Source organism: Bemisia tabaci, chromosome 10, assembly GCF_918797505.1.
Source record: "Bemisia tabaci chromosome 10, PGI_BMITA_v3".
Classification (NCBI taxonomy): domain Eukaryota; kingdom Metazoa; phylum Arthropoda; class Insecta; order Hemiptera; family Aleyrodidae; genus Bemisia; species Bemisia tabaci.
In genome coordinates, this window is record NC_092802.1 from 7415639 (window position 1) to 7443373 (window position 27735).

The window sequence follows — 27735 nt, forward strand, 5'->3', positions numbered from 1 at the left end:
TCGTTGCAGCGGGTGCGGATCGTCGGCGGGATCTGGGTCAGAGGCCCGGGCAACTGGGTCACCCCGCCTTCGTCTCTCGCCGTCTTCCAGACCGGCCGTCCGCCTCGAGTCTGGCTCTTCCAGACGCTGTTAGTCATACGTCATGACGGATTTAGAATATTCGATACCAATGGATCGTATTCGATAGTGGTTCGATGTATCGTTTGGTTTAAAACAATAGAACATAACCTCAAACCAAACTAACAGGATTTAAGTTGGAAAAGCTGAAAAGGAGAAAATTCCTGACAATTTCACTTTGCAGTGGCATTTGGTGCTCAAAGGAATACAAAATCTGTTACGAAAGACCCGTTCCCTCAGATTTCTGAATTTACTTTTGAGGCTATGTTTATGTTTTGAACCATTCGATATCGATACAATCTCACCCGTTTGATGTATCGAATACGATCTATCGGTTGAACCGTGTTGCCCAGGAAAGCAGTAACGCCCAACTTTTCGAAATAAAGCTCCTGGAGCTAAACCCTTCGAGATAAAAAGCGCTGGCGATAAAAAAATCTGAGGATTTCACTGGAAGCGTGAAAAACTAGTGAATCGAGTCGATGGAAGAGGTCGGACAAAATTTGAAAACTTTAAAAGCTTAAAACTATGGCAGACGATCGGTTGCCCGAGTAGGTTTTCGATTGGGTTCCTCCCGGAAGGCGACGGCGTGGACGTCCTGTGAAAGGTTGGCGACAAGGGGTGGAGGAGGAGATCAGAAGGTGCCAATTGCCTGATGATCTCTGGGAGGATAGGGGGCAACGCGATTGGGCGTCGCAGAGCGCGAGGCTGCGCTATAAAAGCGGCTTTATGTATGTGTGTAAAAGCTTAAAACTCCGTTTATACAGAACTTTAAGGTTCTAAAAGTGGTTCCATTGGGTTCCTTGTGAAATTTTCTTCCGGAAACACACCTTGACATGAAAAATGTGACGAAATACACCGAGTGAGCAAAGCAATTTCAGTCAAAAATTTAATGTCCGACCTCTCTGATTGACTCGATCCATTGTGCGGCAATTCCAGTCGACGGAATACCATAAATGGACCACTAGACAAGGTACGAACTTCAGCATTCTGATACATGTTTCTCAACCAAAATTTCACGTAGAACACGATACGCACAACGAAAATTACCCAAATCAACTCCTGACGAAGCTATTTAATGATTCTTGATGCGTGAATTCAAACCACCCGCTCATGAAAACTCAATGCTCTACGTGATTCACATTGCGCGCTAAATGTTTATCATGACAGTCTCTGCGATGTAAAAATTTTCAACTTCAATCTTGACACTTTGGCTCAGCTATAGCAGATTACCAATAGTTTGAACAACTTATGGTGGAAAATGAACATTGCTCGATTGAGAAGCTTGCTGAAACCGTTGTAGTGCGCGATTTGACTCACGTAGAGCTTTGAGTTTCTTGTGAGCGGGCAGTTCAAATTCCTCGTACCCAATGTGAAATAAAAACGTTAATATCTTCGCTAGAAGTTGATTTCGGTAATTTTCGTAGTTTGAATCGTGTTCTACGTGAAATTCTGGTTAAGAAACATGTATCAGATTGCTTAAATTCGTACCTTGTCTAATGGTCCATTGCTCTAAAACCATTCTGGAGTTAGTTTTTTTCTATTTCTGGATGAATCTGCGGATTCTCATCTCGCCGAGTCGTAAAGATATGAGAGATTAAAGTCGGGCAGGCAAAGGTTGCTTCACTTACTTTACGACACGGATCTGATAAAATTTTCTACGCGCCGGGAGAACGAACGGCGCAAAAACAAGCATTTCTCGCGATTAATTTTTCATCACTCATCTTCGTTGAAGGCGTGCATTACGCTTTCTCATGAGGTTTCTCAACATTCACAGCTTCATCTGATCATACAATCGTGCGAAAAACTTTCCGGCATTTTTTCAAACTTCCATACCTCTTCGACCGCGGAGAACAGACTCGCGCGCCCGAGAGAGATCCGCGATGCAACAATTTCGCGTCTTGAGTAGCTCAAATTGCATACCCATCGAAACGAAGGAAAACTCATCGGTACGATCGTCATTTCTTCGGTTTACGAGGGTTTTGTTCCTCCGCTAAAGCTGCTTACTCAGAATCAATATGAGCCATTTCGGATGATCTGATGTCAAGGTTCCTTTTTCCGCAAACGGTCAAATTCATTCATTTTCAATTCCTCATTTTCACAAAAAATTAGTGCACGAAAATCATCTGGTAGAGCGTTCATAATTTTCACAAATACAGAGTGTCTACTGTACTTTAATTTTGGATTGGCCTGATATTCTCCTGATATTCTTGACGAAATTTCCTGATATTCTATAGACGAACTTTCCTGATTTTCTGCGTAAATTCATTGACACTCGTTGGATTGAAACAAATCAACACATTTGACGAATTATGTATAGTGTTTGAAAAATGCTTGAAACACTCAAAATATTCTGACCCAAGACCGATTTTCCTAATAACATGGAATTTCCTGATATTTTCCGGTTTTTTTCGCGTTTAACTGATGGTAGACACCCTCAAATAAATGAATCAGCAAAAGCAAAGGCATAAAAACCACTGCTACCTCTGAGAGCAAGGATTATCAGCATACCAGAGACTAGCATCTAGGCGATGTTATTGGAAACGAGAGACAGACAAAACGAAACGATCGGAACCTCAAAAAAATGAGACAAAATAAGGAAAAAAATAGATGAAATGTCCGTTCATAGCTCGCTGAGCTGAAGTCAGAGAGTGCGGATGGACGAGGTATAGTTGCTAGTAGTTGCTATCCCCAACTTAAACCCATGCAAAATATCTACATTTAATTGCATAGTCTGGCAACTTTGGTCGAGGGTGACCTTGGTCGGTGTTGTTCACTCGCGTTTTTCGTTGATGAGTGAGCGAATAAGCAGGAATGACTAACCACTCGCCGCTCCTGAAAAAGAGCGCCATGTGATCCGTGTTGCCTACTCGGCCGATTTCAGGCGATTCATGCGATCCGATCATCCGTTTCCTTCCTCGGGATAAGAATAACTGGGAATGGAGATGTTACATGTGTGAGGAATTTGCGATTGGACTGTTGATTCTTACGAAAAAGTTCGCGAGAAACACGACGGTGACTCTGGTTTTCTCTGAAATCAACTCCTAAGTTGAGGACAAAATGGAGGGGATATCCCACGCTATCCTGAGAGTCCACGTCTACATCAAAACAAACTCTCCATGCAAAGATAGGGGGCAAATACATTGACAGGCCTGCCACTTTAATGGAGATGTTGCATATGTGAGGGATTTGCGATTTGACTGTTGTTCCTTATGTAAAAGTTTACAAGAAACACGATGGCGCCACTGGTTTTCTCTGAAATCATCTCCCAAGCTCAAGAAAGCTCTCAAGTTGAGGCCAAAATGGAGGGGATATCCCACGCTATCCTGAGAGTCCACCTCTACATCAAAACAAACTCTCCATGCAAAGATAGGGAGCAAATACATTAGCAGTGATGCCGTGTTTTCAGTTTTGGAGTCCCCAAATAAAGTGGCAGCCCTGTCAATGTATTTGCTCCCTATCTTTGCATGGAGAGTTTGTCTTGATGTAGAGGTGGACTCTCAGGATAGCGTGGGATATCCCCTCCATTTTGGCCTCAACTTGAGAGCTTTTATGAGCTTGGGAGTTGATTTCAGAGAAAACCAGTGGGACCATCGTGTTTCTCGCGAACTTTCGCAAAAGAATCAACAGTCAAATAGCAAATTCCTCACACATGCAACATCTGCATTTTGATTTGAGATAATCTGCGCTGAATCTGGTCCCGATCGGAGTCATTCGAGGCTCTCGGCACCCACGAAATCCTCGCAATAAAAGGTAGATCGCGCAGCGCTTCGGGAATTAATGGAAACGTCAAATCTTTCAAAGTCATTGATCGCATCGGCGTCGGTCAGAAACTTTTCGCGCGCTGAGAGCAGAAAAAAAAAGCTGATAAGAGAAAGTGTAAAAAAAATCCCCCCGCTCATGGGCGGTTTATTTTTAGATGTTTTCAGTCGGTTTCGCGAGCAACTCCCCGAGACGGAGGGGGGGGGGGGGAAGGGGGCGACGGCGCGAAAACGATAACGAAGCGGCCGAGAGAAACCTTTCGCGATCCGACCGCGTAATAAAACTGACCAGTGGCGTGGCGTGAATGATCGATATTCGATATTTCCCCGTTTGAAGCTATTGTAAAAAATCGATTGCGAAGGTGCTCGTTGCGAACACCCTGATAATCGATCCTTTTCCATAGGTTTAAATGACGGATCAACATGGGCGTTCGAGGGGGTTCCAGGGGGGCCTGCCCCTCTGGAATAGAAAATAGTCTCATCTAAACCCCCCCCCCCCCCCAGAAATTCTGGATGGTGGAAAAAACCTTCGTCGAGGATGATTACCTCCCTCAATGTAAAGTCTCAAATGAAAACATCGTGTTCATTCAGTTCGTATTTTCCAAAATTTTCATAATAGAGGTCTCAAAATGTGTCCAAATAGGGTAACAATTTCAAAAAATGTCCAGATTTGTAATTTGGAAAGCAACAATTCGTATTTTGTGCTGGGTATAAAAAAAAATGTGAGTATTCTGCAGGATTTGATGAAAAATCTCCTTGTTTTAAATCGGCTTTTCGCTCCTGCGGCCGATAATCGACGTTAATATACTAAGTTTTAGACAAAGAATACTAAAAGAAAATGAAACAATTCTATTGGTGGAAGCGACGTAGTAGACCTAAAAAATATCGCTGTAAACCATCCGTATTTAAATGGATTCGAGATTCCTAAAAGCGTGAGGACCACAAGTCCAAACATCTGCGATTGAGGAGTCGAGCGAGTCAAAACGCCTTCAAATACTGCGATACTTCACCACATCACATGGGAGTTAAAATAGTTGTCTCCTCAGCGCCTTCCGCGTTTGGAGCAGATCGAAGGCAGCCGGAGATCTATTCGTCTGGTGTTGCTCGTTAACAAGTGGAATTCTTTTCGTCTCTACCGGCTAGTTGTTGAAATTGATTTGCAAAGCTATAGATAAAGAAGACGGAGAAAAAATGAAGCTATCCTAATGATGAAGCGGGTAGTTGCAGTGAAGTGGACAAATGAGTATAAGTCAGAGACTAACTAGCCTGGCTAACGGCAAACCACGAGAGACCTTACAATTAGTCCATTATTTCCCCCCTTTATATTTACCATCTATAACTTCATCTATCAATTTCAAAAGTCAGCTTGTAGACCTTTTGTTCCCGCAAAGAAGAAGTTCGTTGCTGGACATCGGAATTCAATTTGCGCACTTCCTACGACACAAGCAAGTTTCGGTGATACCACTATTCGAACTCCGATGCATTGCGGAGTATCATCCTTATTTGAAGGCGTTTTGAAACACTGATGAAAGAACCGTTTGAATAATTATACGTCGTTCTCCCACTTTACAGCAAAGTTACGCGATTGTGTCACGGTTGCGTTGCAAAGGGCGCAGTGCAAGGATCTTGAACTGGGATATTAAGACACGTAAAGTTGAATGCTTTTCGTCAGAGCAAAAATTAGTTCAGCTTTACGTGACACATTATTCAGATTGTAGATTGCCGCGTCCTTCAGAACGCAACCGTGACACCCGTAATGCTACTGTGATGAGGAATAACGCCGTATAAGTATTTCGATGTGATTTTCTTCCATTCTTCAAAGCGCCTTCAAATAACGACGATACTCCGCAACACACCGAGGCTCGAATAGTGGTATCGCGGAAACTTGCTTGTGTGCTATGAGGTGGGAAAATCGAATCGCGTTAGACCAACGAGACGCTTACAATTGGTCTCTTAGGAAACAAAGGGTCTACGAGCTGAAACGGTCCTGGTAAGGAAAAGAAAACAGATTAGTCGTAATTTTTGTCCATCTTGCTTTCAGGTGGTACTAAATAGAGTGGAGACGAGTAGTTATTCTCCAGACTTGAATCGATCGTATTCAATACATCAAACAGGTGCGCGTGTATCGATATCGATTGGTTTCATCATGTAAACACAGCCTCTGAAGTCAATCGAGTAATTTGAGGAAACGGGTTTTAATGATAGATTTTTGATGCTTAAGAGCACAAAATGGTACTGCGAAGAGTGAAATTGTTAGGAATTTTCTCATTTTCAGCTTTTCCTATTTAAATCCTAAAATGGAGGTTATGTTCTACTGTTTTGAACGAAACGATACATCGAACCACTATCGAATACGATGTATTGAGTCTGGAGACGGGACGCTCCGACGGTCCTTAATTACGTCATAAAATAAGGATTCGAATTGCGGGGTTTGACGCAACCGGGGCCTGTGTCATGCCGCCTTCTAAGATTGAGCAACTTCGCGTCGATCCCACGGCGTCCGCATGGAGGAACATTCGCGAAGGGGGTCGCAGTTGTCGCGGTTGGAACCATCGAAAATCGAGTCGGATATCGTAATAACAACGGTGACGATTTCTTACATTTCAAGATTTTCTGACTTATCCACGCCTTTCGAAAATAGAATTTGTCACCCTGTGACGGGTATCCACTTTTTTAACTTTGGACTTTCCCGATTTTTTCCTGATATGTCGCGAGAGTAAATTGACACTCGTTTGATTTAAAAAATCAACACATCTCACGGAAAAAAAGTGTTAGGGGTTATCCCCTAAGATTGTGGTACTGCCACAATTTGTTGGATGATGCGGATATTTCTAATCAATTGTGGTAGAACCTCAACTCAAGGTAGGGTAGTACCGCAACATTTGGGTTAGTAACCTAATTTATTTGGGAACGACCACGATTAATTCGTGTACTACCACAATTGATTGGAAATGTTCATAAAAAACAACAAACTTGTGCTTTTTTCTTATCCGTGTTGCTTAACTGAAATGAAAAATGCTTGAAGCACTAGGATTTCCTGATTCATCGCAAATTTTCCCGATTTTTCTTCAAACATCGAATTTCTTGATATTTCCGATTTTCCCGGTTTAACTGAAAGAAGTCACCTTGTGTATTGACGAGGTGGTGAAATGGTGCTAGATCCGTACCATTTCGCGCGGAAAACAGAGCCAAAAAGTTTCACATATGCTCAATTAGAATCAAAAATTGTTGAGCTCTAATTGAAATTTTTTCGAACATTTTGGCTTTGTTTTCCCCGCGAAATGGTGTGGACCTAGCATCGTTTTACCACCTTGCTTCATACAGATCGGGCCATTTCTTACTGTTTTTCTTCTCTTGTGTATTGACAGAGCTACTGAGCATCATTTTACCACCTTATTACATACAGATCGGGCCATTTCTTTCTGTTTTTGTTTCTGTTGTGTATTGACATAGCTACTGAATCAGTGTATGGACCTGGCAACACGGTACTGTCTAGTCGGCGGCAGTAAAAGCAAGAAAAAACCCATTCATCTCGACTAAGTTCCTCCTCCGATTCATAAACGGGATCCACTTCATCATTGGGCCCCGATGCAAGCCCCCCCCCCCCAGACCCCCCCCCCCACCTCTCGGCGGCGGCGGGTCCGTCATGACTTACCCAACCGGATGCCGAAAACCCCTCCAGATAAGATTCCGACGGAAATGCCTTCGCGGTTTTCCTCGAAATAAAATAAAACAAAAAACAACACAAAACCGCAAAGTAGCTTTAGTTGCCGGGGCGTGAAGGGAGGGGGGGCATGGTGGCATGGCCCTCTTCTTCAGTCAAGATGGAAACAAGAGAAGAAATCAGGAGGGAGGAAGAGACAACGAAAGAGAATAAAGCCAGACGATAAGTATAGCCGAGGTAAAAAAACAAAATGCGCCCTACAACAGAGTCCAGACTCTTAAAAACATCGACAAGACAAAATACTCTTGATTCCATCAGAATTAGGCTTAAATCAAGAACCAAGCCTCTTAATTTGAGCGGATTTCCTTTTGATTTAAGCTTAAATCCGATTGAGTCAAGAGTCCTTTTTCTTGTCAATGTTCTCAAGAGCCTGCACTCTAGATCCAATGTGTTTTTTTTTTCTGTGTACGGCGTTCCTCTTTAACACGGCAGAACAGGCCTTCTCTCTTTTTTGAAACAAAATGTCCTTTTTAATGACGGAAATTTGGCGACGTCCGAACTCTCATACCACGTTTTTCCCAAGCACGGGAGCCCAGGTGCTCGACGGGGGCTCGACGAGGCTGTCGCGGGCGTCAATGCCAAAAATAGAAGTGGAGGTTGGGGGGAGGGGGAGGGGGGGGGGGGCTGCGACCGACCGGGGACACAGGTGCGAGCGCTGCAGTAGAGTAAACATTGGGTGTCTGCCGTTGGTCGGGCCGATGACGTCACGGAGACGTCACTTATTTATCCGACCAAGCCGAGCCGAGGTGAAGTGCGTCACGGTCTAACTTATTTCCGCCGCGAGCGAATTGTTTTTTTGTAAGGCAAGCTGGAGGAGGAGTTTTCAAGTTTCGCTGCTGTTTAAATCGCAATTATTTCTTTTAGCTCGGGGGTAAGGCGTTAACACGTCTCCTGATTATGTATAATTCTCTGGAAATCTAGAAGCCAATACTCCAGTGCATTACACGTTACAATACGAAACCACTGTCTCTGGCTCTTCCATAGAAGTACCTTTCTGCATGTTGTTCTGCATAGGGAAACCGATAGCATAGCATACCTATATAGACTGGAGGTTTCCATGGTTTCTTGAAGGACTTTTTCATTGTTTTCGGATTTGTACCAAACTTAAACGGCCTTAGAAAATCTGTGTCCAGGTAAAAAACCTCGGGTTCACCATGTAAGTTTCATGGTTAAACCCTTAATTTTCGTTAAAACTCCCTCAAAAACCCATTTCATTATCAGATTTTGAGGATGAGACGATAAAAGCTGCAACCTACGTCCAGCCGTGTCGCACCATCAAAGGAGAGTTCTCAAAGTGGCACTTACTCTTTAATTTCTTAGCCAGTTGTGCTTGAAATTCCTTGAAACTTTCAAGATGTGATCTATGATTTGTTCCGAACACATCGTACCTCAAAATTGTCGGGCTAACGATCTTTGAGAGGCTAACGGTACAAAATGCCATCGATGAGCCATTTTGAGGGCTCTGCTTTGATCCTGTGACAGGCTCTAACCTCAAAATTGCCGACACTTTCGTCCTCTCCCCTGGTTACAGAGTACGTGTGAAGATAGTACAGAATATAAATAGAAAGAAACTCACCGCAATGTAGTTTGGCAGATTCCTATCGTTAGGCCTGTCTGTGATGAGAAATTTATATCCTTTGTACTCGATGAAGCACGGCCCGGGTCGGATGTCCTCGATGCGCGTCATTTTCATGTAGTTCCGCTCGGGTGCCACCAGAGCGCGCTAGCCGACTCTGCTCCTGGAGGAACTCGCACCGCGGAGAGTGGTGTGGTTTGAGTGATGAGATGAGATGAGGCGGGGGGTGGGATGGGGGGTGGGGTTGTGACGCTTGAGCAGGGGATGTTACGCACCGTCCAGATCAACCAGTCCAGCCGTGGTTTCAACCCATCAACGGGGCCGGGGGGGCCGTTCGGTCGGTCTAGGACCAGGCTGGCGGAAGAAGCGACGCGGTGCGAGGCGGATCCGGGCAGCGGGCGGGGGATTTGAAAAGCCTAGGGGGGAGCGGATCGTCGGGGCTGCAGCTTGGCTCCTGATCGGACCCTGGGGCCGGGCTCGGGGTCGCGCCGCTTATTTGTGTTGGGCCTGGCAGTACTCGCTGCTATCCAGCTGAAACTCCATCAAGGGGAGACAGCTAAGCTCACGCGCGTTCTGAAACATAAAAAAGATAAACACATTCATTAGCCATTGCCAATAGCTACAAGACACGAGGAGCATGGGCACACTAAAAAAAAAAAAGTACGGACTGCGTCGACATCCCGGGCTCAGAGGTCGAAAGTCCCGGGTGCTGGAGCCGTAGCTTCGACAGCTCCGGGTGCAACGCCCGGAACTTTCGACCTCTGAGCCCGGAACGCGGACTGTATGTATATAACCCGTAAGTACTCACGGTTTCCAGGACCGGAGTTCAGCCGGACTCAGCCGGAGCTCAGCCGGTTCAGGCCGGACTATTCAAAGCAGGTCCAAGGGGGAGGTTATAGGGAGCGTCCCCTTTCCCCTCGAAGATAGTGCTGCCATTTTACTTTGCCACAGATTCCGGGGTTTTCGGAATTAGTACCGATTTCCAGAAGTTCCGAGAAAAATTCCGATACTGTCAAAAGTTCCAGGAAAAAGTTCCGAGATACGTCCGGATTCAGTTCCGAAAGTCGACAAATTCGATCAAAAAATCCTCAAATTTGATAAATAATCGGTCAAACTAACGAAAAACCCTGAAATTCCGGGAATATTCCGAAAAAAGCTGGAATTCCAGGAAATGGTAGGAAACTTGGAAGTGGAAATTGGACTCGAAGACCCAGGGGAGATTCCGATACTTCCCTTACCCCCCAGACATCATTGGAAAAATTCCTCTTGGATCTGGAGTCCAGACTCTTAAAAATCCATGACCGATCATCCTGATATTTTCTTGATTTCTCCTGACACCATCGAATTTCCTGATATTTTGCAGAATTATCGGTTTTTCCTGACGCCTGACACCCTGTTTAAGCGAAAATAGCTTGTCGAGCTTTTCGTGAGGTATAGACGTCACTTTTTTAGACTTTTCAGCTTTCCCAAGAAAGAACATGGAGCTTGGAGCTTCAATTCACTCGTTGTCCAAGATATCGCTAGGGGTTCAGATACATCTGCGAATTACAAGCGCTTGTTGAAAGGGAAACACCAATAGGCAAGGAGAATTTTGATAGCTCGACGTCGAGCGATCGAAATCCTGGTTTCCTATTGGTGTTTCAAGTTCAACAAGCACTTTCAACTCTCAGGTGTATCTGCCGCTTAAACGATGGCGACGAAATGTGATTGGAGGAGTTTCCACGCCAGCTCAATACATTTCCCTGGTTTCCTACAAAATGAAGACCCTCAGCGCTGGCAAGCATGACGTCACGGCCTATTACGCCAAGATGACCCTGCGGATCGATCCTTGATTCGTTATCGAATCAACTCGATCGATATGTCCCTATTTTGGCAATGATATGTATCGATCAAGGTCTCGATAACTAATCAACAATCGACCCGCAGGACAATCGCACTTGTGCCTGTGCAGGTTCTCCCTCCTCCTTTCCAGTAAACGACCCGCTTTGACATTTCGTCGCACCTCTGACGTAAGGGAGTACGTATCTCGACTTCCACTTGAGCTCTGTTTTACAAATAAATCCGTGCTTTCTGGGGCTCAAGGAGAAATCTACATACACCCTTACGTCAGAGGGGTGACGATTTGACGGAGCCGCGAATGAAATTAGCGCCTCAACGAGGAAAAGTGACCGTTCATGTCAGTGGCGAGGCGTGAATGATCGATTACCGATATTTCCCATTTGAAGCTATGGTAAAGAATCGATTATTATGGTGGTCATTGCCACACCCGGTTCATCGATCTTTTTCCATGGGTTTATATGGCAGATCAATAGATTTATGGCGAGACACGCCACGCCACCGATTGATGCACACACAACACAATCAATAGACCAAAGAGCCTGGTGTCTAGACTTGGTCAACATTTTGCAATTAGGAACTACAATTTCTGACTAAGTTCAAAAATAACGTATGTGCCTTCAGTTTCCCTATGCACACGAGTCATGAGTGTTTTAATCGATGAGCCAGAAAATGTAGTTTCCCATTGCAGGATGTAGTCCACTTGGATTGTCAAGTTCCGTGATTTCCCTATCTGTTGAGAACGATTCCTGGTCTTTTCTTGGCGCAAATGTTCAGAGGAATGAACTTCATGGAACATCATTTAGGAAGAATCTAAATTTTCCTCCGGCGTTCAAGACAAATTTATTACATTTGCTCATCTAAAAAAGACTACACGGAAACAAGTGTTGGGGGTTATTCCCTGACATTGTGGTACTACCCCAATTTGTTGCTTGATATGAGCGACTAAAGTTGGGTTAGTAACCTAAACTATTGGGGTACAACCATATTAATTTGGGGTACAATCAGAATTAATTGGAAATGCGCATATATATATCATCCAACAACACCTACCTCTTTTTTTCCGAGAAATACCTTGCCATGTTAGATAAGAAGGACGTATTCCGATGGCATCAAAGAGATGAAATAGTTTTAAGGTGGAAGAGCTTGAGAAATTTTAAGAGAACGAATTTAAGGACCGGGGGAATTGAGTGTATTGAAGGTATTGTACTTGTGTATTGTACTTTAGTGTATTGTACTTTAGGTTTTACTCGAAATTCACAAGATCAATGTCACACTTCCCGGGAGTCGTCGATTGAAAAGAGCCTCGAAAAACAGGCAGGGCACGTTTATACAGGCTTGCTGACGTCACAGGTGGTGAGACTACAAGCCTAGACGTGATTGGCTGGATATAATCGGTGAAGCTATCAGCTGTAAGTTCAGTCATTAGTTTTATGAGCGATGGCTGGATGATAAGTGAATAAGTTTAAGTTCAGGACGAAAAATGAAAACAGAGTTGCCACAAAATTTAAAAAATGAAATTCCCTGGCATTTCCTTGATTTTCCTGACACATTTGAGGAAATTTTCCAGACAATTGAAGATATGCAAGATGGTTCCAGAGTTGCCGCAAAATTTAGAAAATGAAATTCCCTGACATTTCCCTGATTTTCCTGACACGTTTGAGTGAATTTCCCAGACAATTGAAAATATTCAAGATGGTTAAAAATACATAATTCGGAATAGTATTCACGCAAAATTTGTTTTTCCGGACGTCAAATCCAATATAGAAAGGGAATAAAGGTGAATTAAAACATTATCCCTGGCACTTCATTCATTTTCCTGAACAGCTTCATCATATTTCCTGACACTTTCATCATTTTTCCTGACACTTTCATCATTTTCCCTGACATTTCCAGGTTTTCTCTGACTTTTTAAAATTCCCTGATATTTTCCGGTCTTCCCTGACTGTGGCATCCCTGGGAAAAACGCCGTCAATAAATTTTGAAACTGGTACTACGTCTCTTCATTCGGGAAACGACGAAATCTAAGAACACACCAATATCAATCAGAGCGCCATGCGCCAATCGAACGACGCAGAGTAAAAAGCTCCTAACTACCCCATTACACGCGCCCTAAACCTCGCAGGAAGACACGCGTAGGAGAACTCGTGCGGAACGCCCGCATGGATAGGTTTACTCCTCTCGACTTGGTCCAATTGGACTATTTCCGCCAAACTGAACTATAAGCATTAAGACATGAGCCCTGAGACCCATAAGAATTTTTGCATAACAGGGCTCACGTCACACTGCACATAGTTCCGTTTGATAGAAGTACGTCCAATTGCACCGCACCGCGATAACTATCAATTTACGGGCGGGCTCGTGTTACGTTACTCCGCGTTAAACCGCGGCGCGGCGCACGCGTTACCGGCGTTAACCTTGAAAATCGGTTGTTTTTTTTTCTTTCGTTTTCTCAGTTTTCAATTTCCGCCACGCCACACCGCGCCGGCGCCCCGCGACAATGAAGTCAGTGGCGTGGCGTGCTTTTCGATATATCGATTGATCTGCCATTCAAACTTATGGAAAAGGATCGATAAACAGGGTGTTCGCAACGAGCGCTTTAATAGTCGATTTTTTACCATAGCTTCGAATGGAGAAATATCGGTAGTCGACCATTCACGCCTCGCCCCTGCATGAAGCTGAGGTGATCACTCAGGGACGTTGCAACTGCAAAGTACGCATCGTTTTATCGCGATTGTTTCCCGGTTTCTCGAAAGTAAAATTAGAACTAGAGATTCTGAAGCACCGCTACTGAGCTTAAAAAAAGTTGCGGGCTACATAGACAAACCGTCCGTCCCGGGCTCAGAGGCCGCAAGTTCCGGGTTCTGGAGCCGTAGCTCTGATTGCTCTGGGCGCTACGCCTGGAACTTTCGACCTCTCAGCCCGGAACGTGGACGGTACACTGGAAAAAAAAACACATTGGATCTAGAGTCCAGACTCTTGAAAACATTGACAAGAAAAAGGACTCCTGGTTCAATCAGATTTAAGCTTAAATCAAAAGGAAATCCGCTCAAATTAAGAGGCTAAGTTCTTGATTTTAAGCTTAAATCTAATTGAATCAAGAGTCCTTTTTCTTGTCAATGTTTTCAAGAGTCTGGACTCCAGATCCAATGTGTTTTTTTCCAGTGTTCGAAAATAAAATTAGCACTGGAGATTCTGAAGCACCGTTACCGCACTGAAAAAAACATTACAGCCTATATAGACAAACCGTCCGTTCCGGACTCAGAGGCCGTAAGTTCCGGGCCGCAGTTTTTTTTTCAGTGCGAGAAATGTTATTTCTGCACCCAACGACCCAAGTAGGTGCAACGTTTCATTCCATTCCATGAAAAGGGGGAAAAGAGGGGGGGATGAAATAAAAGAGAGAGAAAAATTTAAAAAGTAATTTTAGAAAATAAAGAATTACCGCAGCCTCCAAGATGATATTCTCGGGGAAATTATGCGCCATTCACTCATCAAAACCACCCACAGGGCAAAACGAAACGTCTCGATCCGCGAAATATCACTTTGAAAAAATAACATCTCCGATGCAGACTCAAATGGAAATATTTACCGAGAGCTCTGAGAGAAACCGAACCCGGCGCACAATGGAATGAGCTAATACAGGATGTCAAGCAATTTCAAAAATAAAATACCCTGACGTTTTCCTGATTCCCCTGACAAAAACGGCCAAAAAACTGGGGAAAAATTCAAAATTCCTTGATAGAGGGGAAAATAATTCCCTGACACTTATCTGACAAATAGGAGAAATATTCCTCATTTTTCGACACGGTTGAACTGATTGGATGTAAGTGAGAATTTCTTTCATGTTAGGAATATTGGTGTAAAAAATAGAGCAAAATATATGAAGCCTAAACTTATGCGATATATTATTGCATCATTTTCAAAATTTAAATGACATCAGCAGAAATTCTGGTAGAAATTTTGGTAGACATTTCCGCAAGATTGAGTAAAATTCGCGAAACATTTTCCGTAAAATCCGAGCTTTTCGATATCCCTGACTTTTCCCTGACACGAAAATAGCTTGCAAAATAAAATTTCCTGCCATGCCGAATTTTTGCAGATTCCCCGATGTTTTCCCTGATTTCCCTGACACCCCCCCAAAAAAAAAATCCCTGACGTTTCCCGGTTCTCCTGGTGGCAAGACACCCTGGTTAGACATGAATTTTTTGGCTAAAATTTCGAATATTGACGTTTTTTTTCGTATCAAGTTCAATTTCAAGGAGTGCTTCCTAATGCGGATTTTCACGAAAAACCCTTCAGAAACCTATCTTGGACTTTAAAGTATCATAATTTCGAAAATATAAGCTTTCAAAGTTTCCAAATTTCGTCCGAATTCTCAAATTGACTCGGTCCAGTGTGCGGCGGCGAAAGCTCTCCTCGTGGCAGAACACGCTTCGAAGGAAAATTCGCTCGAGGAAAAAAAAACAGCTCGGGATGATGACGTCATATCGGACGGATTTCTCTCGATTAAAACCGAAAACGGGAGGAAAACGGCCGCATTTTCGGACAGAGCTGGCAACGCGGTCAAGCTGCACTTTACATAACACTCGCAGTAGGCGGATGAAAACCCTCCCCTCGGGGAAGGGGTTGCTTTGCGTGACGTAAACGCGGAGCGAAGGGTTGCGTCACCGCGGGGTAGAGAAGCGTTTCAAAGACGTGGCCCAACTAGGAACTGGGACAGCCCCCCATCCCCCTTAGCGAGGGGTTAGAGGGGAGAGGGGTGATGTTGCAGTCTGTTGGACACAGATGAGGCTGATGCGCCTGCAGGAATGCGAAACTGGAGTGGCGTGAGGGATGGATGAGGATAGACGGATGTATAACGAAGAGGTGGGTGGGGGGTGGGGGCTGGGACGCAGTTTTATCGATCAGTCGCTGGAGGGCAGTCGGGCAGGATAATAGACGAGCCCGTGATGGTGCACGAAGATATGAAAAAAGTCAAAAACCTGCACTAAATTTTACAATTAGGAAGAACAATTGGACTGCATTTTGCAATTTGGAACTATAAATTCTGGCTCTTGTGGAAAAACACTTATAAGCATAGGGTAACTAATGGCACATATGTTGTTTTTAAACCGGGCTAGAATTTATAGTTCCAAATTGCAAAATGTAGTCCAATTGGACCGAGCTCGTTAGAAAAGAACCAACCCACATTTTCGGAAAAAATGAGGGTTATAAGAATGTTTTTGAGTTCTACAAGTCGTATATATTCCCCTGCCAAAGACTCAGAGTCGAGAAAAAAAATTAGTCTGTGTTAAGAGGGGTTAAAGTTTATTTTCAACATCGAGCCTTATGGAGGAATGAGACTTCGAACATATTTTTCTTCGTTTCAACTTTATGTGGCTTGGTTCCTCTCCGTTCAACTCGGTCCAATTTTCGGCTTACTCACAAAAGCGCCTGACTCCAAAGGAAATTTTGGATTTCCTTGATTTTTTCTGATGTTTTAGAGGAGATTTCCTGATTTTTGGCGCGAATCAATTGACACTCGTTTGATTGAAAAAAAAAAAACAAAACAAAACAAAACAAAACGAAAGGAATCGAATGTTTGAAAAATCATTCAGAAGGTCCTGATCCACGACCGAATACCCTGATATTTCCCCGATTTTTACGGACAGCAAACGCTCAGAAACATCACGTATGTTGTTTCTGAAGGACAGATTACTTTCCAAATCACGTAAGCGCCAATCTTTACTTTGGTTGCAGAGGGGTTTAAAGAAGAAGAAGGGGTTGTAGAGGGGGTTAAAGAGTATTTTGTCTTGTCGGTGTTTTTAAGAGACTGGACTCTAGATCCAATGTGTTTTTTTCCAGTGCTGTAACTCCGAATTTTTTCAAAAAAAAGTCGAAAGAAAAACGTCGAATGGAGGCACGGTATTTTAATTTTGGACGGCGGAGTTCCTTGGAAACCAACACAGCTCTAAATCCCTCGTTACGAAATGCGGGAAGTAAGGATCAAGTTAGACGGAGATTATACTGAATAAAGCAAACCATCCAGAATATTATAGAGAGGAGTGTGAAGTTTTCAAGGAAGATTTCAGGAATCCACAAAATTAACGCCGCGTAATTTCGCGTACTTGGCACAGTCAGTTTCCAAGCCACGATTACGAGATAACTATAAGGAACACAGCGCACAGAGGAGCAACCTGTTCAAAATTAAACAAAGTTCCGATTCAATTCGAGGAACCGTCAGAATTCCGGAGGAGCTCGAGGAAAATTCCCGGAAAATCCGTGCGCCGGAAAACTTCCGCGTTCCCGCTTCGGAGTTCCGCGAACCGGGCCGCGGATGCAGCGCGGAAATGACGCGGAAAAAGGGCGAAAGGACACAGGGCACGGCGCCCCCCCCCCCCCGGATGGTTTTCAAGTTGCGGTCGAAGACGACCCAAGGGGGGGGGGGTGTCGGAGCTGCGTTCGATCGATCTGCGAGCGAAATGCAACGGATAAGGGGGGGGCGAGGGGCTGTAAGGTCAGGGGGACGGTCGGGGGCGCTAAGGGGGGGTATAGGGGGGGGGGGGGTCACGCGCATGGATGCGAGTGCGGGCCGAAAGGTGAGAGGTGAGGAGAGTAGACAGGGCCGCGATACCGCTCCCCCCTCCCCCACCGGTATTTTCCGAGTTCCCGCTTTCCCGGGGTCGGGAAATTGTTCCGGGACGCAGGTGAGCAGGTGCAGGGATCTGGAGGTCCTGGCAAACTGCGGACTCGAGTGGCTACCTAACACAGGACGTGAATTTTCCGGCTGACGTGCGCGCCGAGGCGCCGAGCCACTAGTTTAAGTTGGATTTCCAATATAAACCACGTAAAGCAGAAAGGAACCAAGCCACATCAGCTTTTGCCAAATTTAACTGGGCAATACAATTTTTTTACAAAAAAACAGGTTCAGTTCAGTTCAGAGAACAGTTGTGCGGATTTTTGTGCTAATGTCAGTGAATTTTCTGCGTAGTACGGAGCGAATTCGAATTCCTTAAAATTGTCAAAGGAATCCGCAAAACTGTTCTCTTGTAAAACATTGAATTGCCCGGTTAAATTTGTCAATAGGTGCTGTGGCTTGGGTCCTTTCTGCTAAGCGCGGTCCACTTGGCAGGGTTGCCACAAAATTTAGAAAATGAAATTCCCTAACACTGACCCGATTTTCCTGACACATTTAAGTAAAATTCCCTGACAATTGAGGATATGCCATAGGACCAAATAGACATAATTTGAATTTGAACTAGTTTCCAGGTGAAATTCGTTGCTCTAGATACGTCAAATCCACTCTAAAAAACGAAAGAAGGTATATTCCCAATTTTTCTCTGACGCCTGCGACATTTTCCCAGACTTTTTATAATTCCCTGACATTTCCCGGCTTTTCCGGTATTCCCTGACTCTAGCAACCCTGGCTTGATTTGTAAGATCTCGTACATTTTAGAGGAGGACCGAGCAGGTCCTCAGGACCTGCTCGGTTCAATTTTTTGCAGGGGGGGGGGGGGGGGGCAGCGGCAGCCCCCCAGGTTCTCCCAACGTTTTTTCGACCAAAACAATGACAAAAGCACCCACCTTTTTCTTCAAATCACAGCGAAACTTTCAAAAACCAGCGAACGCGAACCAGGAGAAGCGCACTGACTTGGGACTTTTAACTCGAGGCGTAGAACAGGACTGGTTCGATTCTGGCGGTCGGGAGTGCGATGCGATGGGCACGGGATGCGGACACACCCTCCCTCGTGCCGGAGAGGTCTCTACGGGCGTTTATGGTCTTAATCGCCCTAATTAAACTGAATTAATAATTGACATCTTCGCCGTCGCGAGGCTCCCTATGCCCTATCACTTGAGCTCGGCCCCTCGACGGGCCCCTCCAACGGGCTCTACATTTAAGAAGTTTTGGCACATTGGCGTCCGGCAAGTTGGCGACGTTGTTTTTTCTCCATTCAAACCTATTGGCCTGGTTACACGCTCAAATTTCCGTCAAATTCCGATCAAAATGATGACCAAGATGGCGGTCGATAGTTATCTAGATTGATAAGTAAAATTAATTCAAACAACGTGTTGATTGAAATAAGCATGAAATAAGCACGGTTGTGTGGAAATCAGATGAAGGATGAGCCCCACAGCTCCATCATCTATCATCAAATTTTTGCAGGCCGCAGAAGTTTGATGGTAGATGGTGTGCACCTGTCACCATTTGATCGGAAATTGATGGAAATTTGAGCGTGTAACCAGCACATATGGAAATGCATCGATTCTTGAAAGGGCCAGGTGCTCTGACAAGAATCGATAATTTAACGTAGGTTTAAATGGATGAAATCTTGTAGTGCCAGATTGCTGGATCAGCCCCTAACGCGGTCCTATTACGGCTCATATAAAATAGACCGCCTTACGTAGAAAGGACGCAAGCCATATCAGATAATGATAAATTTAATTGGCAAATTATTTTTTACATGAAAGCGGTTGTGCGGATTTTTGTGCAAATTTCAGAGAAACTTCTGCATAGTACGGAGCAAATTCCTTAAAATTTTCAAAGGAATCTGCACAAACGTTCTCTCGTAAAAAATTGCCAGTTAAAAAGCTGCCCAGTTAAATTTCGAAATAGCTGGTGTGGTTTCGCTCCTTTCACAGGCCGTCTAGTTTTTTTTTCATTTTGGGAAATCCTGATTTTTCCTGATTTTTGACTACTGAATCCTCATTTCATAATTTTTCCAAATCCTGATCAAATCCTGATTTTTTGCGGAGAAAAAGAGGCGTATGTAACTTCACAAAAATAGCTCGATAAAAACATCCGATCGGACGGCCGAATTTTGTCAAATGTTGATTTTACGACCGATTTTTTCTCAAATCCTGATGGATTCGGGATTAAATCTTGATTGACCTTAAATCCCGATAGAATCGGGAAAATCGGGAACATTCTGGTGCTAGACACCCTGTTTCAGCGGTCCTATTACGCCTCATAAAAAAATAAAAATAAAATAAAATAATAATAAATATAAAAATGTTGCGCGTTTTTTATATAAAAAAATTTGGCAACCGCGATCGAGTGTCAGATGCGGGAGTCTAGACTCGGGGCGAAACGACAAAGATAGAAGCAGACAGGTCCAAGCCCAAGCCACCCACTTTCAGCGCGGATAACGGCCCCTCCCCCCTTCCCCCCTCCACCCCGCGGCCTTAAACGGTCCCCCGGGAGGAGGCTTACTGCCTAGCAACAGCCAGAGCCTCCTCAACAAAGAATTTCGTCGATGCCCGACCTAACCTGGCCAGGGTCCTCGAATTTTCGCCTGATATCCCAAGCGGGGGTTGGTTGGTCACCGTGGATAATGGGATAAGGGAGGGGAAGGATTGACACAGGCCTCCACCTCTGCCGTTCTACGTAAAAACGCTGTATAAACATTCCAACGTTGCCAAATTGTCACGAGGCAATGTTTATTTTTGAAGAAAGTTATAAATATTCTAAAAAATGTTGACGCTAATTAAAAAAAACCCACGTTTTCACTACCATTCGTAAATCAGATTAAATTAAATTTATAGCATTTAATTATTAAAATTAATAATTATTGAGAAATTATTGAATTATATTAATTGATAAATTAAATGTGTTGTTTAATAGTACAGAAAGCTTCAGTTTCTTTCGTGTTAACAACGGTCGAAACATCGGTCCAATGTCTCTGGTCCTGAGTGAAAAAGCATAAACTCTTTTCCCTGAAATTTTTAGACGTTTGGTATCAAATTACGAACGAAATCCGGTGAAAATCGGAGGAGAAATATTCACAAATTTTCTTGAAAATTCGTGGTTTATCGAAGGAAATTTGGCAATGTCTGATGACTCATACGATGTTTTTACTACTACGGCAGTGCTTCGATTCTGTTTCCATCCTAGTTCCCTCAAATTCTAGCTGATTTGGTTGACGTCATCAACACAGCCCAAATTCTTTCACAAGGGTGTCTGCGAAAACAGACTGACCAGAAATCAGTGCTTCTTCAGTACTTTTTCAGTACATTCCCAAGAAATTCAGTAAAATCTCAACAGAAAAATTCGGTACTTTTGCAGTACCTCAAATTGACGAAATTCGAAAAATTTCAATTTCTCGCTGAAATTGCGACAAAAATGGCAAAAAATGGAAAAATTCCGGACCACTTTGCGGAATTTCCGCACTTTTTCAGTACTTCCGGACCGCCCTTAAAAAATCAGTACTGTTTCCGGACTTTCCGGACTTGTAGACACCATGTTTCACACTTCATCGTTTCTCTGACGTAAGAATACCTAACTATATTTCAAAGCTGCCAAACGTCCCCTCACAAATTGCATTTTCACCAGGAGAATCTTGGGAATCGAATTGAAAATTTCACTGATTTTCACCTCATCTCATGCGAAAATCAGTAGTATCGCGAATTCAAAAAATCCAATTTTTTAAACCCATTTAGCAACCTTGGAATGTAGTTACTTTCCTTCGTCCGGGAAACGACGATTTGCATCACGAATATAAACGGGGTGAAAGAAGACATGATATAAAGTCATGTGGCTTTAATTTTGCAATTTGGAACTTAAGTTTTGAAAAAGGTCCAGGCGAAAGAAACGGAACGCCATGGAATCGTAAAACCCGTAATCAGAATGGAAATTTTCATCATTTGTCATTGGTTCGTCCATGATTTTCGAGGCTAAAAATATCTTGAGAAGCCTGTTTTCTCAAAGATTTTGAAGTTATGATATGAACGACGAAATATCTTTTTGAGGGCTGAACCCTTTTTCTGGGAATAAGGCCGCTCATTGGCCAAGGTGCGCAACCCGAAGTAATGGATACGGTAAAAATAAAACAAAAACTCTCCGACTTTTTCGGCACTTTTCCCCATATTAAGACGGGATGGAAACATACCGTGACATGGGTCCAAAATAGGAATTGGGAATAGACATGAGTGCATATCATGATCCAAAGGCCATACCTATTGGCCATGCTTATTGGTTCATACCTGAAACAAAGAAAAACAATTTTTGTTAATTTTGTTTCCAAAATATTTTTCGCGATTTCATACAAGAAAAAAACACGTCAAACTCTTTCAATTTTACTAACCGTTTTCAAAATCCTAATTTAGCCGGATATTTTTTATTCCCTGATAAATCCAGGTATTTCACGGTGTTTCTACTGCATCCTGGACACAACACTGGAAAAAAGTCTATTGGATTCAGAGCCTCTTAAAAAATTTAACAAGAAGAAGAATCTTGATTCAATCGGATTTTTGCTTGAATCGAGAGCCAAGCTTCTAAATTTAAGCAAATTTCCTTTTGATTCGAGCAACAATTCTATTGAATGGAGACTTTTTCTTCGAATACTTTTTCGTGTCAAAATTTTTAAATGTCTGAACTCTAAATCTATGAGACTTTTTTCCAGTGAAAGCACCACAAGTCCGACAACTAAACATGTATATGTATAATTTGAAAGGCCGTGAATAACTACAGCCGAAACTGATAAGCCCGCACAGATGATAAGACGATGACAGTTTGAGCGTATGGGAATGAGAAAGGCGTCAATAAACGAAAATAAACCAATGAATGAAACTCGTCTTAAAAAACGCTTCTTGACGAGGTGCCGTTAAAGAGCGGAAATAGTCCATTACCGAAGCTCATTTCGGAATCAGATAATCGCCCACGTGGGTTTCTTGCATTCGCGCGCTGAAGTTGCACTAAGTAATCCGATTGAGGAGGCATTGGCTCTTTCAAAAACAATAAGCTCGAGATAAGAGACTGGTTTATATTCTACTAGAATGAAAATTTTGGCGGTATTTTATTGATCGACCTGACTTCGACCAAAATAATTCAAAGTCGGAAACGACCTGGGGCCGAATTTGGTTGGTCTTTTCACCGTACTTAAGTATACTTAGGACGAGTCTCGACTACACTTAAGTCCGGCTTACATAGTGCTTGTGATTGACCTGTGTCACACTATCAAAACTAGCCATCAAAGTATCAGGGTCAGGTGTTGTGATTGGCTTATTCGATGACTTGGACCAATCACAGAACTTGATCTTGACATTTTGAAGAAGTATTTTGATAGTGTGACACAGGCTATTGGCAGGTGGTGCAATTAGGACTCATCGATGGATGTTGCATCTCCGTGTGAAAGAGCCAAATCGATGCTTCAACTTGATCCTAAGTCATCATTAGGCGGATCTAAAAAAGCGTCGTTCCCCTCACGACGAAAGAACGTAACTAAGTTTCAATATTGCCAAGTTTCTCCTAACAAATTGCATTTTTAACGGGAGAATCTGGGGCGTTTCGGACTGAAAATTTCACTGGGTTTTTTTTCTGATCTCTTGTAAAAATCAGAAAAATTTTGGACAAAATGGGCCTGTTGCATGCAAGAAATACAGCCGTGCGAATAGACTTTTGAGAGGTTAAATGACACGAAAATGACGATGGTCACATTAAAAAAGTCTGAAATACACTCCTTACTGTGCAATTTGTGTTGTTAGGAACGCGCTTTTTCAAATTTCCCGCGTCTGGGGGCAGTTTTCTAACGGAAATAATTAACGGCAACTCGCGGCTATTTCCGGTCAACTAAAACTGACAACATAACCTAAAAATCGGAGTTCGTGACATCGTGAAATGAAATGTAGAAGGATTGCGTTGGATATTTAAAAGTTGTTCGATTTGGTTACCGCATAAAGCGTATATGGACCACTATAGGAGATCACGTTGGGTTTGTAAACAAACTGAAGGACAAAATAACAACAACAACAATGACTCGGCATCTTCCGGAAATCACCGAGCCCGCCGTTTGCTCGTTTCCGGTGATTAGAAAACTGCCCCCAGACGCGGGAAATTTGAAAAAGCGCGTTCCTAACAACGCAAATTGCGCAGTAAGGAGTGTATTTCAGACTTTTTTAATGTGACCATCGTCATTTTCGTGTCATTTAACCTCTAAATAGTCTATTCGCGCGGCTGTATCTCTTGCATGCAACAGGCCCATTGCACAAAAGTGCATCTGGTAAAAAATTGAATTGTTCGAATAAATTTTGCAACCTTAGCATTGAGCTATACGTTCCTTCGTCGGAGAAACGAAGAGGTGTCTGTCGAAAGTAACTTCTGCACTATATGAACCGCGTTAAGCAGAAACGATGCAAGCCACATCAGCTAATGCCAAATTTAACCAGGCAATATAACTTTTTACATGAAAACGGTTATGCAGATTTTTTTGGAAAATTTCAGCGTATTTTCTGCATAGTGCGAAGCAAATTCATAAAAAATTTCAAAGGAATCCGCCCTCACGCGCTCTTGTAAAAAATTATATTGCCCGGTTAAATTTGACAATAGCTGATGTGGCTCAGTTCTTTTCTGCTAAACGCGCGGTCCGTATAAAAGAAAGCAGTGCGGTCTCTAAAACATATTGTCACTGTCGATGCCTTTCCTATAACCCTCGAGTCTCAAACACCGCGGCGCGATTTTTCTACGACACGCACGAAAAGCGTGTTACTCGAGCGAGCTATTAATAGTCGGAAAAGAAAACGGAAAATTTCCCACGAGGAAACGGTGCCTACACTGCCGTGCTGAGAAAGAACGTCGTATGAACATTCGCGAGTTGCCAAATTTCCTCCGATGAAATGTTCATTTTTGAGGAATGCTATGGATATTTTCCCTTGAAATTTTCAGGAACTTTGGGTTGAATTGCGAACAAATTTACGCGAAAAATTGGGGGAAAAACATTGACAAATTTTCTCGAGAATTCGTGATGTACCAAATGAAATTTGGCAACGTCTGAGGGTTCATACGGCGTTATTCCTTACCACGGCAGTATTCACGGCGATACGTGACAACAGAGTTGGCCCGAATTCGTTTTTACAGCCCGCATCGACAATGATAGCAAGATATTGGGATCCGGAACGGTCGAAATGACCTACAATTTCAACTGCCGTGGGCTAAGTACACACGGCACACGATTGACATGTAAGGATGAATGGAGAAGGGGGGGGGGTAAGCGGGGGGAGAAGGGGGGAAAGGGGGGAAGGAGCATCTATAAAAGCGCCCCCGTGAAGCGAAATCGAGCACCCGATTCCGCGAAAAGAAAATTGGAACGAGATTCGGCTCAGGAGGACGACTCGAGAATTGCAGCGCTAAAAAGAGCAATTAAAGTCGGAGAGTTAATGGAGGAAAAAAACTGAGGGCGACGGTGCCAAAAACCTCGGGGACACGGCACGGTCCCGCCACAAATTCTGCCGTGCTAAGGAAGAACGCCGAACGAACATTAGGGAATCGCCAAATCTACTCCGTTAAAATGTGTATTTTTGAGAAGAGTAACGACTATTTTTAACAAAATTGTCCAGTTCCTTAGAAAGAAACCGTGCCACGAACAACTAATACGAAATTTTAAGGGGGCAATTTACTTTTTTGGAGGAGAACGTTTGTGCGACTTCTTTTGAAATTTTAAGGAATTTGCTTAGAGTTCGAAACTCACCTTTGAGTTTTAGGAACCATGTGGCGCATCAAGCCCGATTTTTAGGCGCCATTGAAGATTTTTTAGGGGCCAAATTGACTTTTTGCCTATATATTACGGCGCATTTAGTGAAAAGTTAGATGCAAGATGTTTTCGTAACAGAACTAGTAAGTAGCTGTAACTTGGGGAAAACAAAAGCGTTAAGAATGAAATCGTAAGGAATAGAAAAAGCAAGCTTTCACAGGTAGTGCTGAAAATTCTGATTTATTCAATTCAAATAGATTTGTTTTTCTTTCTTTATGTGACTTCCTGTGAAAATCCAGATTTCGAGGGGACAATTTTTAGGGGCCACGTTGGCACAGAGCCTTCATTCTTTAGGCGCCATGGCCGATTTTTTAGGCGCATTTGGCGCGTTGGCTCCTGTGAGTTTCGAAAACTGTCCACGGCGCTAAATATTTCCGAAGATGATTTTTCCCGGAATTGGAAAGGGCTTTGACCTCTGAAAGACCTACAATTTGCAACCGTCAACAGCTGATAATTTTACTTTGCGCGTCCCGGTGGTCCTCTTTAAACTGCTAGCGCAAGGGATTTTGTTTCTGTCCACGAGACAAACGTAACGAAATTTAGTACGTTGGGAAAGGTTGGAAATTGCTTGGTCAAGTGAAAACTCCAGCGGTAGGCCCACGCGGAAGTGTATTGGCCGTTTTAAGAAATGACCTCACCTCGCTGCTGAATCCTACTGCATGAAACTACCCAACAATTCCAACAATTTCGCTGTAGAAAAAATAAAATGTCGGCGGAAATTTTGAAATGTCGCATGGCGCTTGTGATACTTTGGGCGGAAGGTGACAATTGAATTTGTTTCCCACACTGGAAAAAAAACACATTGGATCTCGAGTCCAGACTCTTGAAAACATTGACAAGAAAAAATACTCTTGATTCAATCGGATTTTTGCTTGAATCAAAACGAAATCCGCTTAAATTAAGAGGCTTGGTTCTTGATTTAAGCTGGAATCTGATTAAATCAAGAGTACTTTTTCTTGTCGATGTTTTTAAAAGTCTGGATTCTAGATCCAATGTGTTTTTTTCCAGTGATTGATAAAACTGAACTAAACAATTTGGGACACTTATAATGGCCAATAACTTCAAGTCAGAAATTAAATACTTGATTAACAATCTATTTCATCTATTGCAAAAACTTTCCAAGGCCGTATGAGTTTCGTCCAATCATTAATTTGACAACACTGGCCATCGAAACCTGTGTCAGAGAGAAAAATCTACCGGTGCATTCTCCCACGCCCACCTTCTGCACCGATGCAGTTATGGTCAGGTGCAAGGGGCCTCGGGGGAAAGCGCAAGGCTGCCGGATTTCATTCAAAACTCCCGTAAAACAATCCCTAATGTATCGCCCCCACTAACTCGAAAAAGTTGCGCTCTTTTGAACTGCGTATTAATCTGTTCCTGAGGTTCTTTTCTGCGTTTTTAAAAATGTGTCTACCATATTGCATTTGGATTTCCCTGATTTTTCCAGATATTTTAATTAAAATTTCCTGCTTTTTTGCGCAAATGAATTGACAGTTGTTTCATTGAACAAACCAACGTGCTTCACGAATTGAATCGATGATTCACTATTGAATATGCTGAACTATCTGTAGTTAAAAAATGCTTGAGACACTCGAAAATTCCCAAAACCAAGACCCATAATTTAAAAGATAAATTTCCCCGACATTCCCCAGACATATTCTGGTAAAATTTCCTGACAATTGAAGTTATGGCACGTGGTTAAAAAGACATGATTTGAGACAATTTGTTAGGAAATCTTGTTTTTCGGAACACCAAGTTCATTTCAAAAGGCGATTAATGGTAACTTACAAATTTTTCCCTGCCACTTTCATCAATTCCCCTGACATTTCCAGATTTTCCTTGCCTTTTCAAAATTTCCCGGCATTCCAGGTATTCCCTGATTTTGACAACCGTGATGACAAATTTTCCTGACATTTTCCTGATGAAAACGAATTTCCTGATATTTCCCAGTTTTTCCTAACTGTAGATACCCTATAAAATCAATGTGAGCGTGTTCCAGGCATCATTCACCTTTCAAAAAATGTTTGCGCAAGTCAAAATGCTTTCATAGTTTAGTAACCCGTTTCGAGTTTTCACGGATGAAGATATCTTTTCCCCGCGGCCGGTCACATTTCCCCGTTCCCGATCCGCCACGTGACGTCGTGACGTGCGAGCCGATCAGTCGCCGCCGTCACGTCCGTCGATCGAATCGCGATCGCTAAACGGCCGAGCGATTTGCATCGG

At 43.2% G+C, this 27735-nt stretch overlaps 1 protein-coding gene across 4 annotated transcripts in view; it reads right to left on the reverse strand.

Moving 5' to 3' along the window:
* The window catches only part of PRL-1 (protein-tyrosine phosphatase 4A family member PRL-1), a 148357-nt gene that overhangs the window by 12843 nt on the left and 107779 nt on the right, over positions 1-27735 (reverse strand). For 3 of the 4 annotated variants that reach the window (XM_019040509.2, XM_019040511.2, XM_019040510.2), the window contains one exon: positions 9176-9748. In XM_019040509.2, coding sequence (XP_018896054.1) covers positions 9176-9292 — 117 coding nt within the window. In that variant the 5' untranslated portion in view covers positions 9293-9748. Of the gene's footprint in view, positions 1-9175; positions 9749-18574; positions 18597-27735 lie in introns of those variants that run through there. The other variant, XM_072305200.1, reaches the window with a different exon arrangement.